At 36.5% G+C, this 20,647-nt stretch overlaps 1 protein-coding gene across 1 annotated transcript in view; it reads left to right on the forward strand.

Moving 5' to 3' along the window:
• Lrp1b (LDL receptor related protein 1B) overlaps positions 1-20,647 on the forward strand; it is a 1,950,158-nt gene that overhangs the window by 961,590 nt on the left and 967,921 nt on the right. Inside the window, exon 6 of the mRNA XM_051166335.1 lies at positions 4,316-4,573. Within this exon, the coding sequence (XP_051022292.1) occupies positions 4,316-4,573 (258 nt within the window). The remainder of the gene's footprint in view (positions 1-4,315; positions 4,574-20,647) is intronic.

Here is a 20,647-nt window from a genome sequence, read left to right on the forward strand (position 1 = left end):
AAACAAACAAACAAACAAAAAGCAGAGTAGGCCACAGCCCTTCCAGTGATATGCACTGAATATGGTATAACAAGTTATAATACGACTAGGTACAAACTTTTATATCAAGGCTGGACAAAGCAACCTAAAAGGAGAAAAAAAGGGCCCAATCTCTATTTTCTGCAAAAATTTTTATCATGAAGAGGTGTTGGATATTTTCAAGTTATTTTTTTCAACATCTATTGAGGTAAATGTATGTGTTTTTTAAATTTTGCTTATTTGGAGGATTACATTGACAAAATTTTAATATGTAAAACTATCCCTTCATCTCTGAGATGAAGCCTACTTGATCATGGTGGATGATGATTTTTATGTGTTCTTGGATTCAGTTTGCAACTATTTTAATGAGTATTTTTGCACCAATGTCCATGAGGGAAACTGATCTGTAATTCACTTTTTTTGTTGTTGAATCTTTTGGCTATTTGAGTAAAAAGGTGACTGTGGTCCCTTAAAATGAATTTGGCAATGTTCCTTCTGTTTCTGTTTTGTAGAAAAGTTTGAGGAGTATTGATATTAGCTCTTTTTTGAAAATATGGTAGAATTTTGTGTTGTCAACTAGCCCTGGGTTTTTAGTTGGGATACTTTTAATGACTGCTTCTATTTTCTTCAGGGGTATAGGCCTATTGTTTTTCTGATTATTATTTAAACTTGTTAAGTGGTATCTATCAAGACATTTATATATCTATTTCTTTAGATTTTCTAATTTTGTGGAGTCTAAGTATTTGACTCTGACTTAACGATTTTTTGATTCCCTTGCTTTCTTTTTGTTTCTGTGGATATTTTTTGGACATTCTTTCACTGTGTTTTCATTACTTTTGGATAAAAGTTTATCTGTATTGTTGATTTTCTCAAAGAACCAACTCTTTGTTTTCTTGATTCTTTGTATTGTCTTTTTGTTTCTTTCTTACATATTTCAGGTCCTGGTTTGGTTATCTTCTTCCGTATCCTCTTCTTCCATAAACTTGCTTCTCTTTGTTCTAGAAGTTTCATGTGTTTTATTAAGTTGCTAGTTTGAGATCTCTCCATTATTTTTATTTGGGCACCTTGTGCTCAGTGATTTCCTCTTGGTACCATTTTCACGTGTTCAATAATTTGGGATATGTTAGGCATTTATTTTCATTGAGTTTTAGGAAGTCTTTAATTTCTTCTTTTTCTTTTATTTCTGCATTGACCCAGCAGTCATTTAGTAGAGATTTACCCAAATTCCATGAATTTGTAGGCTTTCTGTTGTTTCTCTCTTTTTTTTTTTTTTTTTGTGTGATTATAATGTTTCATAAAGCCCTGAGAAGAAGGTTTATTCTTTTGTATCGGGGAAAATATTTTACAGATACTTCTTAAGTTCATTTGTCTCATACTGTCTATTACTTCCAGTATTTTTGTCTGGATAGCATGTCCATTGGTGAGAGTGGAGTACTAAAGTTCCCCACTATCAATGTGTGAGGATCTATGTATGATTTTAAAATTTAGTCATTTTTCTTTTACAGATATTTGTGCCCTTGCATTTGGGGCATAAATATCAAAACTCAAAATGGATTTTTTTTCTTTGATGAGTAAGAAGTGTCCTTACCTGTATCTTTTGATTAACTTTGCTTTGAAGCTTATTTTGTTAGGAATTAGAATGGCTATACAGGCTTGTTTCTTTGGTTCATTTGCTTGGAAAAAAATCTCTTTCCAACCTTTTTCTCTGAGGTAATGTTTATCATTGATGATGAGAGGTGTTTCCTTATGCAACAGAAGGATGGATCTTGTTTTCACATCCATTCTGTTAACTGTTGTCTTTCTACTGGGGAATTGAGTCCATTGATATTGAGATGCCAATTATTGATATTGAGATGCCAATTATTGATGATTGCTAATTTAAAATATTTTGTTATAGTTTTTGTATGTATGTATATGTGTTTCCCTTCATTTGGTTTTGGTTGTATGAGATTACCTATTTGCTGTGTTTTCACAGATCTAGTTAACCTCTTTGGTTAGTGTTTTCCTTCTACTACCTTGTTATGCAGGGCTTGATTTGTGGGCAGCTATCATGTAAGTTTGTGTTTATCATGGGGATATCTTGTTTTCTAAACTTATGGTGATTGAAAATTTTGCTGAATATAGTTGTCTATACCGTCATCTGTGGTCTCCCTTCTGGCTTTTGGATTCTCCATTAAAAAGTAAGGTTTAATTCTAATAGGTCTGCTTTTATATGTTCCTTGGCTTTCTTCCTGGCTACTTTTAATATTCTTTCTTGTTTTACATGTTTGGTGATTTGATTGTTTTCTGGCAAGGGGACTTTCTTTTCTTTTTTAAATTAATTTATTTATTTATGTAGTTTACATTCTCAATCATAGCCCCATTCCTCATCTCCTCAGGATGCTACGACTGGAGTTGGGGTCCTGGGGTTCTGTTTGCCCATGTAGTCTCTGATAGAGCAGGGTAAAGTGATTTCTTAGGAGAAAAGATGTTAGTACTTATGAAATGACCTGGGCTACCCTCAATAATTGGCCTTTTTAACATTGAGAGAGAAAGGACATCAACTTTAGGAGAGAGTTTTTCTAGCTAAAAGACTTACTTTCTCTAACTTCACCAGAAATAACAAGGGCCACTAAATAATTCTGATTTAAAATTTAGATTTATATACTTATACCAATCACATATGGTAGATATATTTTCTTTGATTCTATTTCACAATGCTCAGGATGATCACTTAGTGTTTTGTGATATTTTTAAATATTCAATATTTTCTAGATTCATTTCACAGCCTGAAATGTATGTATATGATTTTAAGTTTCACAGAATGTTTCTAAGGAATCCTGCCATATAAAAATTCCAATTCATTTATTTATCTCTGAGCAGTATATTATTTAGCCATCTTCCTAGGTGTTCAAAATAGAATAAATAATGTATATAAGTAAGCAAATACAAAAATATACATGCTATAGGGATGATAAGAAAGAAATGTTTGGTAAAAATTAATGGAGAAGACATGAAACTTTATTAGATGTAACAGAAACCCTTTCAGAAAATGACTTCTAAACAATGAATCAAGAAAGTCAGCCAATGTGGCATAAGAAGATGGTATTCAAGGAAGGAATCTGTGTTGTCCAGTCTTCCTAGCTTATACAAGGAACACCACAAAGTACCACCTTTCTAGAACAAGATGACAATCAGTGACAATAATGGGAAGAAAAACATTGAAGACATAATGAGAAGACATCTCAAGATAGTTTTCAAGACCTCTTACTGATCCTGATTTTCTTTTGTGTGGGATGAGCTTTTGGAGCACTAAACAGAAGTTGATATTATCTACACTGTGTTTTGCTGCCATAGTTATGGCTGATGTAATGGTAGACACCAAGAGTAGACACGGTTATCAGGAGGGAAGACAGCTGAAAGGCTACTGAAGTAAGTCTGGAGAGAAATGCTGGTATTTTGACATAGGGTGTGGTGACAGTAGCTAATGAGAAACTGAGAATTCAGTTCCTGATAGGTTTGGCATCTGAGCCAAAAAGACTTGTTGGTACATTGCAAAAGCTCATGAGAGGAGCTGAAGAGAGGAATTTGGAATTCTCTGCCCTTGACTAACCACACTCATGTGATCATGTAACTGAGCTCCAGAGACACTTGTTTTCATGTGAGGTGTATTATTACTTTTGAATATGTCACTAAAATTCCAGACAATTTCAAAATGTCCATCAAAACCTCATCAGTCCTAACATCACCAATGCTGCCTTGAATAAAAGCACGCTCTTAAAGTTTGTTTTACATGTAGAATGATTGCTTGGCTTTTAGGTCAGTATGAAGCAAGAGAGGTCAGGATTACAAGAGCTTCTTGCTAGGAACCCAATTTTTCTGAGTTCTGCTTCAAAGAGTCTATTTCTGACCGTTCACATTCATTTTCCAAATGCACGCCCTTGTTTCCAAGCAAAGCTCAGAAACTACACCATAGGGTCATCCAGATATATCCACCATTGCTAAAACAAAATTCACAGCATAAAACTTCCTTTATTAACCATCCATGGAAGTAAACAATATTGCTTTCACATTCAGACCACTCGTTATGACTTAAGGTATAATGGAAGCAAGTGTTCAGACAAATGCATTTTCCCAGAGAGTGAAACAATGCATGTAGTGAGTTATGTGTGCAGCTTATTTCAAAATGTTTTCATTCTTTTCTATTTCAATGATGGGTTACAAGTACAGGAGTAACTTTGAGTGGATACTGCATTACTGAATAAACAAGACAAATTCAACCCTCCTCCTTAACGCCATTTTCTGTATTTTATTCCAGAACCTACAGATAGGCCGTCAATGTTACTAATTGCAAGTCCTGAAACAATTGAGGTCTTCTACATTAATGGAAGTAAAATAACAACCATAAGCTCAGCAAACAGAAATGAGATCCATGCTTTAGACTTTATTTATAATGAAGAAATGATTTGCTGGATTGAATCAAGAGAGTCTTCTAATCAACTCAAATGTGGCCAGATGACAAAATCAGGAAGATTAACAGATCAAAGGATAATTAACATTCTTCAATCCTTCCACAGTAAGTATGCCAATTTAGCTCATTGCCCTTTAAGAATTTTCTTTATAGACAAGCACATTGGATTCTTACCTGTCTACCTAGACTTGCTAGGATAGCTGCACATGTGAATAGGAGGGTGCTAGGTCACGGTTTTCAGGTGTCCCTGTAACCAGCTTCAGTAGCTTTTTGTTCCTAAGTAGCAAATTGCAGTGTTTTTTGTAATACTTTATTTAATGCTGCCTGGAGTGTCACTTTTCTTGTAACTGACACTTTTCTCTGAAGTATAGTTTGCAATGTGACTGCAAAGATGGAATTTCAATAAAAGAAGAAAGCCAGAAAATTATTTTTATAATTATGAGTTAACTGGCTAATGTCTTTATTTCATATACACTGAAAACTATTATTTTTATGCCAACTGATATGAAAAAATCTTTATCGACTTTAATTAAAGCAATTCAGCATTTTTTGTTATTTTCAAAAATATCACCTATTGATGTTTGATTTTGACTCTTCATGACTAATAATCACACTTCTCTTTCTACATAGTGCCACACATGGCTATAAAGTATATTTGCATGTTCCTGGATAGCATTTTCTGAAAAATTTTAACATGTATTAATTATAAATCTAAAAAATAATGAAAATATCACAAACATTCAGAAAGAAAACACTTTAATGTGGAATAAATGTAAATTGCTTATGAAAAATAGTTGGTGCTTTGGAAAACCATTTATGTCCAGATACACAAAAATTGCTATTTCACAGCAACTATCATGCATGGGTTTAGGCAGGAATTGGATTTGAACCAAGGCACTAACTCTTTGCTACATTTTAATTATCCAACCTAACATAAATGTATTTATCTCCACAAACAGCATAAAGAGTGTCCACATAAACAATATATTCCATAGCCATGCAAGATTGCTCCCAATTTTTAAAATTTTTATTCACTTTACATCCTGATTGTAGCTCCTCCCTAATCTCCTTCCTGCCCTATCAACTCCTTCTTCTCCCCCCACCCCACCACCTGAATCTCCTTGTCCTCAAAAAGGGGGAGATTTCATCCCTACCATACGAACCCAGCTTATCATGCCTATCATCCTCTGTGGTTTGACAAGGCCACCCCACCACAAGCAGGCAACGGAATCCATGTCAGAGATAGCCTCTACTCCAATATTAGGAGACCCACATGGAAACTGAGCTGCCTATCAACTACATCTGAGCGGGGTGGATAAGGTCTTCTCTATGCACCGCCCCTGTTTGGTGAACCAGTTTCTGCAGAGGCCACTGGACACAGACCTGCTGGCTCTGTCGGTCTCCTTGTGAAGCTCCTACTCCCTCCGGTCCCTTCTATTTCCCAGCTCTTCCATCCGACGTCCTGTGCTCTGGCCAAAGTTTGGCTGTGAGTCTCAGCGTCTGCTTCAATGCTCTGCTGTGTGGAGTCTTTCAGAGGACTTGTGGTAGACTCCTGACCTATTTCCTGTTTTCAGTCTTTGGGTGTCTCTTCTATTTGCCTTTCTGGATGAGAATTAAGCATCCTCCCTGGGGTCCTCCTTGTTGTTTAACTTCTTTCTGTCTGTGGATTATAGTATGGATATCCTGTAGTATATGGTTAATATGTGTTTAAAAGTGAGTGCACCGTGCATGCACTTCTGAGTCTGGGTTAGTTCACTTAGGATGATCTTTTCTAGTTCCATCCATTTGCCTGCAATTTTCAAGATTTCCTTGTTTTCGTTATTGCTGAGTAGTACTCCAGTGGTGTAAATGAACCACGATTTCATTATCCATTCTTGGGTTGCAAGACATTTAGGCTGTTTCCAGATTCTGGTTATTACACAAAAGACTACTATGAACATAGTTGAGCAAATGTCCTAGTTGTACGGAAGATCATCTTTTGGGGCTGATATGGCTGGGGCTTGAGGTAGCACTATTCCCATTTTTCTGAGAAAGTGTCAGATTGATTTCCAAAGTTGTTGTACAAATTTGCATTCCCACCAGCAATGGAGGATTTTTCTGCTTTCTCCACATCCTTGCCAGCATGTGCTGTCATATGAGTTTTCAAATAGATCCATATTTATCACACTGCACAAAACTAAAGTCCAAGAGGATTAAAGACCTCAATATAAGACCAGACACACTAAGCCTATTAGAAAACAAATCAAGATATTTATACAAATGGAGATTAATTTGTTGATTTTTATTAAATGCTGAAGGCATATTAATTTTGAACTGAAGAAAAGAAATGCATTCTTATTTTATTTAGAGCAAATACTTTTTATGAAGTTTGGTTAAGTCATGTAATTTTATAGTCACTATTAATTTTTTAATAGTGTTTAATATGATAAGGTAATTTAAAAATAGTGTGGTCAGAAATATGGGCAGGTTAGCTGACCTCTTTCATGATTGTAAGATATGCATTTTAGCAACCTGTCACTGCACAGCTGCCATTGAAGACGATGCACTCTGCATTTACTATGACAATTTGTGAGTTAATAGTGAAGTTTGAATATTCTGTGAATGTATAATTACATGAAATCTCTGTCACATCATATAAATGAATATAATGAACTGATGGGAGTCTAGTTGAATACATGTCACCATTGACTGTTTCAGAGATTGCACTTGCAATTTTCAACACCACTATTTTTAGGTGCCTTTTATCTGACCTTATAAGAAAGGAACACTTTCTTTTTAGACAAAACTTTTAAATATATGTCAAAAGGTTCTGTGCAAAAAGAAAAAAAAAATCAAACAAGACAAATCAGAATGGTTTAGGTTGCAAATTTGTATGACTGTGGTGGGTACTGTTATAGTTTTCAAGGCATTGTAGATTTCATCTTTGCATATATGACTTATCCCCAAGTTAGCAGAAGAGATTGGCCCTTTCTGGTTTATAATAAGCAATTTAACTCAAAATAGGAGTGTTATACAAAATTAACTGATTAAAACAGATCTAGGACATCTAAACCCCATGTTTGTTTGCTAGTTTATTATTGTTTGTTTACTTTAATGTTAGAAAAATGAATGTGCCCCAGATACAGATATATAGATTTTATTGATCACACTAAGTGGTTATCTGTGCAACAGGAAGCTATTAGTGCCTTCTAACATGTAGAAAATTGATTCTCTGAGAGGCTGGTTAATGCTATAGAGAAAGGATGGGCTGCTAGTTTAGATTTCAATTATTTACCAGTATGGCCTAATAATGTTTATTATTAGGAGTATACTTATTATTACAGCAGTATTTTCTAACCTGTTAGCAATCAATCAAGACACAGACGCCTGCTATATTTTTAAGCTTAGTTGAAATTAGTTAACCTGGGGCAGGGTACATCTTAATCCCCTAAAGTACTTCCCATAGTGGGTCAGGTATTGGATACATGCCCCAATCCTATGTCTATCAAGCTGCCTCCCATCCATAATCCCATATACTTGCTAACATTCTTCATCTAGGCCAAATCCTCCACCATTCCAGCCATGTGCTCCTCCTCCATCAAACTCATAGTGGCCTTCCTTCTTCTTCTCTCCGCCCATCTTTCTTCCTCCCAAGATTCTCTCTGTCTCCTCCAGCCTGGAACCTTAGCCATGCCTATCCCATTTTCCCTGGCTGAGTGTGATGGCCTTTCATTGGTCAAACAGGTTAGGCTCCTAGGCACGTACAGGTGGGTCATAGAGACAAGAAGCAGTAAAAATAAATCAGACCAACCTCCAACAATTCCCCTTTTCTGTCTAAATAAAAATTCTATTTTTTAAATATACAGTAAAAACAATTATGAAAAATTATAAAAACCAACAGGTGAGACTTACATAAATACTGTCTAATCAAAAGGTATTTGGTAACCTTGAAGAAAATATTATCTGTTCTATCTTGTTGAGTCTAAAGTTTTGAGCCTAAATCAATATCTATCAAAGGTCATATCTATCAACCTAAAATGTCTTTCTAGACCTAAAAATATCTTAACTCCTAAACAACAAAGTTTAATTTTGAAACTAACTATCTGGTCTTCAACCCCATCAGCTACTTGAGAAGGAACAAATTTAATTACCTGAGTAAACAGGAAGTGCAGGTTAGCAGCTTCCAATGTAAAAAAAAAAAAAAAAAAAAAAAAAAAAAAAAGACAAAGACAGTTTGATGTCTGAATAGTCACCCAAAACTTTATCTAACATTGGAGCATAATTTTCAGTCCTCTGGCCCAATATATTTGACAGACATATTTGTGAAGCAGGAACTATTGAGGACTTGCTTACATTCCCTTGGCAGATTTTGGCAGTCAACTCAGCCTGCATCCAAGCTTGTCCATTTTAGGCAGAATTCTGTCTGTGGCAGATACAAGGACATTTTCCCCAGTGGCTATTTTGCCACCCTCGAAGCCATCTCTACAAGGAGTCTCTTTGATGCTCATCATCTTCTTTGAGGAAGTCTATGTGTTGCCATGAGGGAACCTGTCTTATTGTAAAAGAATATTTAAAATAATAAACACATTTTAAAATGCCGTGTTCTGTGGGTCTCTGAGGGTTTTGAAGATCTTATCTATTTTTAGAATCATACCTATCTGTTAAACCTAGGATGTATATTCCTCTGTGTCTGTTTGCACCCAGTGTAACCACCACCTGTCCCCCATGAAAGTGACTCATGTTTTGGGGGATAAGGCAGCTGCCAGAACAATGACACCTCAACTCAGTATACAAAGGCTTTTTGAAGTGGGCAGCTTGCAGCTTGCATGACTTGTCTCCCCACCCAAACTTGGTCCTTACATTGACAAACAGAAATATCTCTTAGGCCAATTACCCATTGGCACCAGTTCCTATGGAGATTGGCTGGCCTTTTTAGAACCTAAGATTGAAGAGTATCCATCTTTTAGATCAGTAAGAACAGATAATCTATTATTGAGTAAAAGGAATTTACACAGTACTTTTAAGGAAAATGTTGTCATTTTGAACCTAGACTGTCTTTGTAAGTAGTTTATCTTATCTGCAGGGATCACACCCTACTTACTGTAGTGACTAGGCTAGTCTACAACTGAGAGTTCCACCTGTCTTTATTTCCATTGTGTTGAGATTAAGGGAATATGCCGCCGCCACCCCCTTCAACTATTTCATCTCAATTCCAGTCAAAATCATTAGAAATCTCAAACAAAATTCAAGCAAAGAAACAAGAAAATTATGTCTTGGGTCAGTTGTGCCAATTTAGGCTTCAGTTAGTGAAACCCCGTCTACCATTCCTTGGAATTTAGTTATTGCTATCTCTTTATGGTGGACCCTTTCCAGAAAATGCTGACAAACACCTTGTAGCTAAAGAGCTTTGAATTCCAGCCACTATCAACTCTATGAGAAGGTTGGTTCCCTCTTCCCTTTTTGCGGCCAGTAACTTAGCCTCACATCTCCTGGCTTTTTGCCTTTCTCCTGGAACTCTTTCAGAGAAGGTATGGAGAAGTGTGACTATGACTAAACCCATTGCAAAAAAATTAATAAACACCAAAACAAAGCCAAAAAAGATTTAGGAGCCTTCTGCCATGGTGCCTTGGAGAGAGACCATAGCACTTTATTTTATTATTTTTCTACCTTGCTAATTCTGTTTCCCAGTCCAGTTTAGAAGACTTCCAGCCTCCTATTTCCACCTAACATGCCACTTGTCTGCCGCCATCTCTGCTCTGTGACAGTTGAGCCTGCAGGCAGCTAGGAGCAGTGCCTGTGAAATGCTCTGGCCCATGGAAGTTCTCTGGGAGGTATTCCCCACTGCCAAACTAGGATTTTAAGTATGTGGATACTTAAATTTAATTGGGTGCCAACTTGTTGCAGTTAAAATACTAGTATGGCCTAATAATGTTTATCAGGCCTATAATTATTATTACCACAGTATTCTTAACCCAGTAGCAATCAATCATGACCCAGACACCTGTAATATTTTAAAATAGCCTTTGTTAACCTGGGGCAGGGCAGATATTAATCGCCTAAACTATTTCCCATAGTGGGCCAGGTATCCCATACCTGCCCCAATCCCATGCCAGCTTTTTCTAATAATTTCTATAAAGCTACCTCCCATTCATAATCCCAAATGCTTGCTAATTATCATTGTCTGAGCCAAGCCATCCACGTGTGCTTCTTCTCTACCTAAGCATGATGGTGCAGCCTCCTCCTTCACCCCTCTCCTCTGGTCTCTCTTTCTCCAAAGATTGATTCTATCTCCCCAAGCCAGGGAACCTTAGCCAAACCCATCCCATTTGCCTTGTCCAGGTGTGATGTCCTTTTATTAAGCGAGTAGGTTAGTCCCTTAGGCAAGGTACAGGTAGGTGGGGCACAGAGACAGCAAGCAGTATTAGCATCAAAATACACCAGAGCAACCTCCAACAAGACTTCATAGCTTCCCCAAATACATCTTTGTATTTGGTTCTCCACTCTAACCATACAAAAGATTAGTTCCCTAATAATGGTCAGGATCTTTGAAGATTGTGAAAGGGGTGGAAATGGTGAGTATAAAGACTTGGGTTGTTCAAAATGTCCTACAATTTCTTCTTGTGTAGTTTCCATAAGACTGTTGCTTCTTAACATTTGGAATATCTTTAAAGCAATATTGTACAATAAAAAAGAGTGACAATTAATAAATGGGACCTCATGAAACTGAAAAGTGTCTATAAAGCAAAGGACACTGTCATTAAAGTAAAACAACACCCTATCTCTGACAGAGGGCTAATATCCTACATATATGTATATATACTCATGAAATTAAACATCAACAAACCAAATAATACACTTTAAAATGGGGTAAAGAGCTAAACATAATTCTAAATAGAAAAATATCCAGTGGTTGAGAAGCACTTAAAAAATGCCCAACATCTTTAGTGATAAGGGAAGTGCAAATCAAAACGAATCTGAGATTCCATCTTACACCTGGTGAAGATGTGAAAAAAAGGAAAGCACTCTTCCATTGCTAGTGGGAGTGCAAACTTGTACAACCACTTTGGAAATCAATTTGGTGCTTTCTCAGTTAATTGGGAATGGCTCTATCAAGACCCAGCTCTACCACTCCTGGGTATACACCCAAAAGATGATTTATCATACAGTAAGGTCACTTGCTCAACAAATTCATGGTGGCATTTTTCATAATAGCCAGAAACTGGAAACAATCAAGATGTCCTTCAACTGAAGAATGGATAAAAGAATTGTGGTGCATGTACACAATGGAATACTATTCACCTATCAAAAGCAAGGACATCATGAAATTCGCAGGCAAGTGTGTGAAACTAGGAAAGATCATTCTGAGTGATGTAACCCAGACACAAGAGGACACACTTGGTATATACTCACTTATAAGCAGATATTAACCATATAATGCAGGATAACTATATTACAATCCACAGAACTAAAAGAGCTAAAACAGAGTAGACAATAACATGCTTAAGACATTATATTAATTATGGAACACTGGAGAAAGTGATAGAGTAAACTTTTACTGAATTTTATTTTTTCTTTTTTATAATAGCTTATATTTCATATTTTATATTTTATTCTCTAAAGCATAGACTTGGAAGATATTTCTAATTAATTGATTTAAAAATAAACTTGATTTTAATAATGTATTCTAAGAGAACACATTTCTAGCAGGTAATTATGTTTTATTGGAGAACACAATAACAAAAACAGATATTCAAATCAAACAAGCTATGATCCCCTCAGGAGACCATATTCAACAGTGAACATAGTAGACAAGGATAGTATTGATTTATTTTATTGCTAAAGATACATTGTCATATAATACTTTGGCTCCATTGTTATATGTAATTCTGAAATATTATAAATATTCTGATGATGTCTTTGTATGTCCTAGCATGGATTTGACTTCTTATGATCCATTCTTGGTCTCTGCTCCAGTCCAGCAGACTAAAGGTACCACGGCCAGTGCTTTGTGTCCTCTAGCCTCTGAGTTTGCTCCATGTTGCCTGCTTTTATCATCTCTCTAAGCCCATGTCTATAGTGAAACATAGCCGTTTTTCCACTTGCAGATCTGCCTGCACTTAGTTAATTAAATCATGGATGGATTTTTTTTCTTTCGTTTTAACAGCTGAATTTTGTCTTCTATACATCTTAAATCATTTTCTGTAACTTTTATCCATAATCTTTAGGGAGAAAGTTTGCTTAATACTCCATTTAGTTCACTTGCAATTATAAGATAATGATATTTATGATAGTGAGCTATACTGGGAGGTGAAGTCAACATCTTAAAATATGATAAGAGTGTTTTCATGATTTCTACCACTATGTTTTACACACACACACACACACACACACACACACACACACACACACTGAGCTAAGATTACATAATTTCCCAGGTGTTCACTGTATAGACAGGACTAGCGTTACCTTCTTATCTTCTTTCCACTTCCTGAGTAGTTGGGGAGAAAATTGAGTACCACCAAGCCATATTACGTTGTTTTCAGTTTGTTTCACTGGGTTACTAGTAAAGTAATTTACTCCAGTAGAGAATGTCATTTTTTAAAATTCTGATTAATTGATTATGCTGTCTTATTATTTAACACAAAATAGTGTACTTGCTTTGCATTTCTCTTAAGGTAAAACAAAGCTTTACCTTCTGACTTCTCTGTGGGCAACCAATCTCTTCTGCTTCTCTCTCTCTCTGACACGAATTCTGTGTTGTCCAGGGAAGTAAGGGTTGCAGTTTAATCTCTGATGCAGGTTAGTCTCTCATTTTATTCTATGGGGATCAGGAGCAGGGGGAAGGGGGACGAATGGCGATGGAGCCACTCAGAATCCCAGGAATCAGACTCTGGAGACCAGACACAAGGTGCAGAATAAGTTTATGGTGCAGTGTATAAGCCTTTATATGATCGCAGGGCCTATCAGACCATCCCATGCTAGCCTGAAACCCCAGAGCAAGCAGTCAGCTGTAAGGTGTAGCTTTAAGAAATAGGGTAGGGTGAGGTGCAAAGTCACCTCAGGAGAAGGGGGAAGCAGTCATTGCCCTAGGCTTGGATCCCTATTGAGAGTTCACTAATGTGCCCGGAGGCCATAGCAGATATACGCTGTGTGGAGTGAATCAGAATTTTTCTAGGAGCCTTAGGAGCCGCTGAGGCTTCACTCACCATTCTCTGCACCAGCACTGTCCAGCCACTCACCATTCTCTATGGGCTTCCAAAAGCCTTATCTCAACACGTCCCACATTATTCCTATGACATCATATTCTTTCTGTATGTCTTCCAATTTAGCATCCAATGCTGAGCCTGGAATTTGTGCTTTTCCTTTCTCACAACAGAGAAAATGCATTTAACAATTAGTCTGGGAAACAACATTCTGGTAGAAGATGCTCAGAGGTTTATCATCCTCTAGTGAAAGGGAACTGAAGAAATGCTGGTGATGACAAGCCTCACACCATATGGTAATAGTAGAAAAGCCCTTGTTCATGTCTTCCCCCAGGCAGTCCCCAGCAGATTGGTGATGTTTGGCTTTTAACTGTTCATAATTTATAATATTTTAATAAGAATATTCTATGAAATGTAATTTTGCACAAGTAAAGTAAGCACTCATACTTGGACAGAGACTATCTTGTGCAGGACTATTTCAACTCTATTGCCTAGACCTTCAATGGTAAACTTCTGTCATTTGAGGAAATTTATCATATATATGAAGCTCTTTGTAGATTTCTAAACCTCTCATTTTCTATTTAGCACAATTATATGGACTCATAAAAAGTGGACCCTTTTTTTTTTTCTGAGACATGAATTACCACTTGGATATGTGCAAAGCTAATGAACATGCTTTATTCCTGCAGGGAATTGGAGTGTAAAGGGATGAGAATACACCATTACCAATGTTTTTGTTTTTTGAAAGTGGCTAATGATGCTGGTCTGAGAAAGAGCATTTTGGATGCCTTTTTTTTCTTTAAATAGTAAATTGAAACTGTCTTTGGATTGATTCATCCTGAGTAACAGTCAGTGCAGAGCTGTGGTAGGTCTTCCTGAGTGCCAGGATAGAAAGGAAAACCAAGCAACACAAAATAAAAGTTATTTACACTCTGCTCTTGTATAAATTTGTCTTTGCTGTTCGTTCATCTCTTTGACTGTCAAGCTATAAAGACTGTGACTATCTTATTATTTGACAGTGAGCATGCAACTTGTGAAAACAGAAGCTGGGGATTTGCCAGACTTCAACATTTGTAGCCAGTTTTTCTCGGCATTTGTTAAAATATATTTTGTACATACAAGATCCAAACACACTCCCTTCCAAGTTGATGCCATATAAGTCTGTTAAGTCCTGACTACTAAGTATTACATCTAGACTTATATGTTTATTGTTTTATCCAAAAACTCTTAAATAAGCATTGTTTAATGCATTGGCTTTCATATGAGAATTTTGCTCAAGTGTTTCATGTACTTTGACCATATTTACTGTTCTTTACCTTAACCAGCCTCTTATGTCCTAGTCCTAAGTCCAATTTCCAAAATTCTCACTATTACCAAAAATTTTATAGATGGTACTTATATAGAATATGTATTATATTGTTCAACATAGTTATATACAGCATTAATGGCATATTTTAATATCTCAAATAACTGTTTATGTTATCTGCATGGAGAATATTATTTGATTCATATTTTACTTAATTCATAGCATCAAAAAGGAAGTCATTTCTTGATATAAAAAATATTAACTAAAATGTAACATAAATTAATGGAAATCATAAATAAATTATTAAGTGTCAAAATTCTGACAAAATGTTAAAAATTATCAGTAGGTTATATTTTTTTCCTCCCAGTGAATAATCTATCCATCTATCAAGCCCTTTAAAAATTTGCCTGGTTCAGATCTGGGTCCTGGGGTCCTCCTCAAAGTAAGGCACCAGCCAAGGAGAATATAGGCAGTAAACTTCGAACCTCTACCCAGACCTAGCCGATGAACAGGATATTCTCCACCATTGAGTGGAAAGTGAGATCTGACTCTCACACGAACTCTGGTGCCCCTTTTCTGACCACATCCCCTGGATGGGGAGGCCTGTCGGCACTCAGAGGAAAGATAGCAAATTACCAAGAAGAGACTCAATACTCTAGAGCAATATAATAGGGGGAGGAGGTCTCCTCAGTCACAGACATAGGGGAGGGGAGAAGGGGGGAAGTGGGAGGGAGGGAGGAATAGGAGGATACAAGGAAAGGGCTAACAATTGAGATGTAATATGAATAAATTAATAAAAAATGAAAAAAATTTGCCTGGTTATCTAGAATTTCCTAGTTTTTCCTTTAAAAAATTTTATTATGTTATTTTATAACTTAAAACAATCTTAATTTCAATATTTCAATCATATCCTATCTTTTCCCCAAGTCCTTCCACATCCTCATCCTTTCTCTACCCATCCAACTTTAAATTCTCAAAACCCAACCAAAATCCCAATACACAACAAAAACAGCCAAAATCTAGATAATAAAATACATCAACACTCAAAAAGACAAAACCAAAACAACAACAACAACAAAAAGAATATGAAGTCTATTATTTGTTGGCCAACTACTTCTGAATATGAAATTTGCCCTGGAGTGTTTTATATGTGTAGTGTCATCCCACTGAAGAAAATTGATTTTCCCTCTACATGACAGTTTTATTGTTTAACTTTACCTTCATAGCTAGGTATTCATTCATCATTCGTTTTTAAAAGTATAACAAAATAAAATTTAATAAGATAAAACAGAAAACTGTCACATAAAATTTGGACAAGATAAAACAATAAAAGGAAAAGAGCTCAAGAGAGTACATGAGTGTCAGAGATATGGTCATTCACACTCAAGAATTCCATAAAAATAATAAACCGGAAGCTATAATGTAAGTGATAAGGGCCTAGTGCGTATCTCTGATGGCCCTATGCATGACACAACAGTCTCTGTGAGTTCATACGGGTTTTCTCATATTGACTTAGAGGGCCTTGTAATTTTGGTGTTCTCTATCTCCTCTCGCAAACCACTTGGCAAATCAATCTGGCACTTTCTCAGAAAATTGGGAACAGTTCGACCTCAAGAACCAGCTATACCACTCCTGGGCATATACCCAAAAAATGCCTCACTGTATAACAAGGACATTTGCTCAAATATGTTCATAGCATCCTTATTTGTCCTAGCCAGAATCAGAAAACAACCTAGATGTCACTCATCTGAAGAATGGATAAAGAAACTGTGGTACATTTACCCAATAAGATACTAGTCAGCTATTAAAAACAAGGAAATCTTGAAATTTGTAGGCAAATGGGTGAAACTAGAACAAATCATTCTGAGTCAGGTAACCCAGAAACAGAAAGACATGTATGGTGTATACTCACTCATAAGTGGATATTAGCCACTTAATACTGGAAAGCCACACTACACTGCACAATCCACACACTATAATACACAGACCTAAAGAAGCCAAGTAACAAGGAGGACCCTAGGGAGAATGCACAATTCTTATTCAGAAGGGAAGATAGAATAGACCCAGGAAGTGGTTGAGAAGAAGGAACAGGAAGGGAGCCTATCGTAGAGACCCTCTGAAAGACTCCACCCAACAGGAGATACAAGCAGATGCTGAGATTCACAACCAAACTTTGGGAGTTGGGGGATAGAATGGCCTGGAGGGCACAGCAGCTCCACAAGAAGTTCCACAATGAAGCCAACAAGTCTGGCCGGAGGAGTGGTATGCTGCAGAGACTGAAGCACCAATGAAGGACTAAGCATGGTGAAGTCCTAGATCTTCTGCTCAGAAGAAGTATACAGGCAGCACAGTCTCCTGGTGGGGCCCCTAATATGCGTAGTATGGACTCCTGCTGACATGGGCTCGTGGATCGCTTTCTCCTGGTGCAGTGGCCTTGCCAGACCACAGAGGGAGAGGACACAGACAGTCCAGATGAGACTTGATAGGCTGAGTTTAGGGGAGGGGCGCTCCCCATTTCTGAGGACTAGGAAAGGGAAGAGGGAGATGAGGGCAGAGGGTGGGACTGGGAGGTGTTGAGAGAGCGGGCTACAATTGGGATGTAAAGTGAATAAATAAAAAATAATAATAAACTCAAAAAAATCATTAAAAAAAAATCCTTGCTGCCTCCTCTGTGTGGTTCCTGGATCTCTGAGGAGCCTCCGATGGAAACATTCCATTTCAGCCTGAGTATTACAATATCTCTACTTCTCAATGTGAAGTCTGGCTGTAGGTCACTATACATGTTCCTATCTGCTGCAGGAGGAAGTTTCTCTGATGATGGTTGCACAAGGCAACTGACTAAGGAGAGCTCATTTTATCACTATTCTTTTTATTTTCTTTTAAACCTGTTATTTGACTTTTCCCTAGGTGCCTGGGATACCTAGTCTCGGGTTCTTGGTCACTCAAGCAGTGTCAGGTATGGGTTCTAATCGCAGAGAGTTTAAGTCAGATAAGTTACAGGTTGGTTACTCCAAGTTCTGTGCCACCATTTCTTTAGCACATCTAACTTTTAACACTGTTGAAGATAAAGGATTTGTGGCTGGCTTGATATTTACATTTCTCTTTTTTCATAGTATCCAGAGTTCCTTCTTGTCCCAAAGACAGTGGAACAATGGGAAGAAGGCTCTTTGTATCCAACAGTTTGACATCTCCATAGTCTATTAGTTATAGGTGCTGTATCCAACAGTCAGGACTTGCTGGCAGTCTCTGGAGAGCAACATGTAGTCCTGGCAACAGCACAGGTTATTTGAAGACTCCCATGAAGCCCCTTTGGCCAGAAAATCAATTAGATGTAACGCAAATCTGGTACTGGAAGCTTTGTTTGGTGACAAGATTTGGCCAGTTGGGACTCTATCTCTCCCAATATTTGGTGATTTTTATTTAGTTCACCTTCATACATGTATATATATTTAGGAGGTGTCTATTGTATTAAGATTTCATATTGCCCTTCAAATGAACCTTAATTTTAGTTGTACCTTCCAGTATTTCATCCCATCACCCACCATACCCTTCCCAACTGATCTTCCAAATTAGGACTCCCACAATCCACCCATAAATATCTTTTGATATGTTTCCTAATGAGATCTATATTTGTCCCTTGTCCTTATTCTATACCTGCTTTCTGTGGTTCTACAGATTGTAGGTTGGTTATCAGTGACGTCACAGCTAACATCCACACAGAGGTAAATACATACCACATTTGTCTTTCTGATTCTGGAGTACCATTCTCAGAATGAAATTTTCTTCTGTGCATTTTCCTGAAAACTACATGATGTCATTTTTTTTAATGGCTCAGTAATACTTGAATGTGAAAATGTATCATGTTTTCTTTAACCACTCTTCTATTGAGTAACATTGAGATTTTTTTTCAATTTCTGTCTATTATAAAGAACCAATGACCAACATCCTTTGGGTATATACTCATGAGTAGTACAGCTGGATCTTAAGGTAGACCAATTTCCATCTTCCCGAGGAATTCTCACACTGATTTTCACAATGACTGCATTACTTTGCCTTCCCACCAGCACTGTATCAGTCATCAGCATGAGCTGCCATCTTGTTTTGTTGATCTTAACCATCTTGACAGGTGTAAGATGAAATGTACTTTTGATTTGCATTTCCCTGATGACTAAAGAGTGTTGAACATTTCTTTCAGTGTTTGTCAGCTATTTGAGTTTCCTTTATTGAGAATTCTCTATTTAGATGTGTACTCCATTTTTATTGGGTTGTTTTTTTTTTCCTTGATATCTAGTTTCTTGAGTTTCTAAAGATATTTTGGATATAGCACTATATCAGCTGTATAGTTGTTAAAAATATTTTCTCATTCTGTAGGCTGCTGATTTGTCTCAATAACAGTGTCCTTTCCCATGCAGAAGTTTCTCAGTTTCATGAGTTCCAATTTATTAATTGTTAATCTTATTGTCAGTGCTAATGGTATTGTTTGCAAAGTCTTTTGTGTGTCAATGAGTTCAAAGCTATTCCTTACTTTCTCTTCTATCTGGTTTATGGTATATGGTTTTATGTAACGGTCTTTGATGAAATTGGAGCTGGGTTTTCTGCAAGGTGATAGTAAGTATCTATTTAGACTCAGGTTTTCAGGAGTGTGGGTTTATGTCATTCATGATCTTCAACTCAATTCTATTAACCAACTAACCATTTTGTGCCAGTAAAATACTGTTTTGTTATTACTATAGCTTCATACCACAACTTTAAACCAGGACTCATGATATCTCCAACAGTTAGTTCTTTTATTATTCAGTAATATTTTAGCTATTCTGTTTTTTGTCTTTTGTTTTTATTTTTTTTACTTCAGTGTGTGCATGTGTGTTTTCATATGAAATTGAAAATTGTCCTTTCAATTTCTTTGAATAATTATCAAGTTCTATGAATAATTATGTTGGAATTTTGATTGGATTATAGAGAATCTCAAGTTTTATATTTATTTCGAATTTTGGCAAGATCACTATTTTTACTATGTTAATCCTACTTATTTGTGAACATAGGAGAGGTTTTTTTTTTTTTGTCTTGTTATATATATTATTCTTCAGTTACTTAAAGTTGTATCATCCAATAATTTTATTTGCTTGGTAAAAGGTCTCCAAAGGTTTTTGTTATATTGAGACTGCTGTGAAAGGTTTTGTTTCCCTGTTTTCTTTCTCATACCATTTACCTTTTATATATAAGAGAGCTACTGATTTGCCTGAATTAATTTTGTATCCACTTACCAGGCTGAAAGTTTTATCAGCTGTAGGAGTTTCCTCATGGAATTTTTAGGGTGGTTTCTATATCCCATCATATTATTAGCAAATAAAATCCTTTGCCTTCTGCCTTTCCATCTTTATCCCCTTGATTTCCTTCAGTTGTCTTATTACCCTAGCTAAGATATTATGTGCTGTGTGGAATAGGTATGGAGAAAGTGGACAACATTGTCTTGTTCCCAGTTTTCCTGGATTTGCTTTGAGTTTCTCTCCATTTAATTTTATGTTGACTATCTGTTTGTTGCATATTGCCTTTAACCTATTGAGGCATGCCCCTTGTATCCCTAATCTCTGCAGGACTTTCAACATGAAGTGATGTTGGATTTAATTAAGGAAGTTTTCCTCATTTATGTGCTGGTCCTACAATTTTTGTGTTTTAGTTTGTTTGTATCAT

The sequence above is a fragment of the Acomys russatus genome, chromosome 24 (assembly GCF_903995435.1).
Source record: "Acomys russatus chromosome 24, mAcoRus1.1, whole genome shotgun sequence".
Lineage (NCBI taxonomy): Eukaryota > Metazoa > Chordata > Mammalia > Rodentia > Muridae > Acomys > Acomys russatus.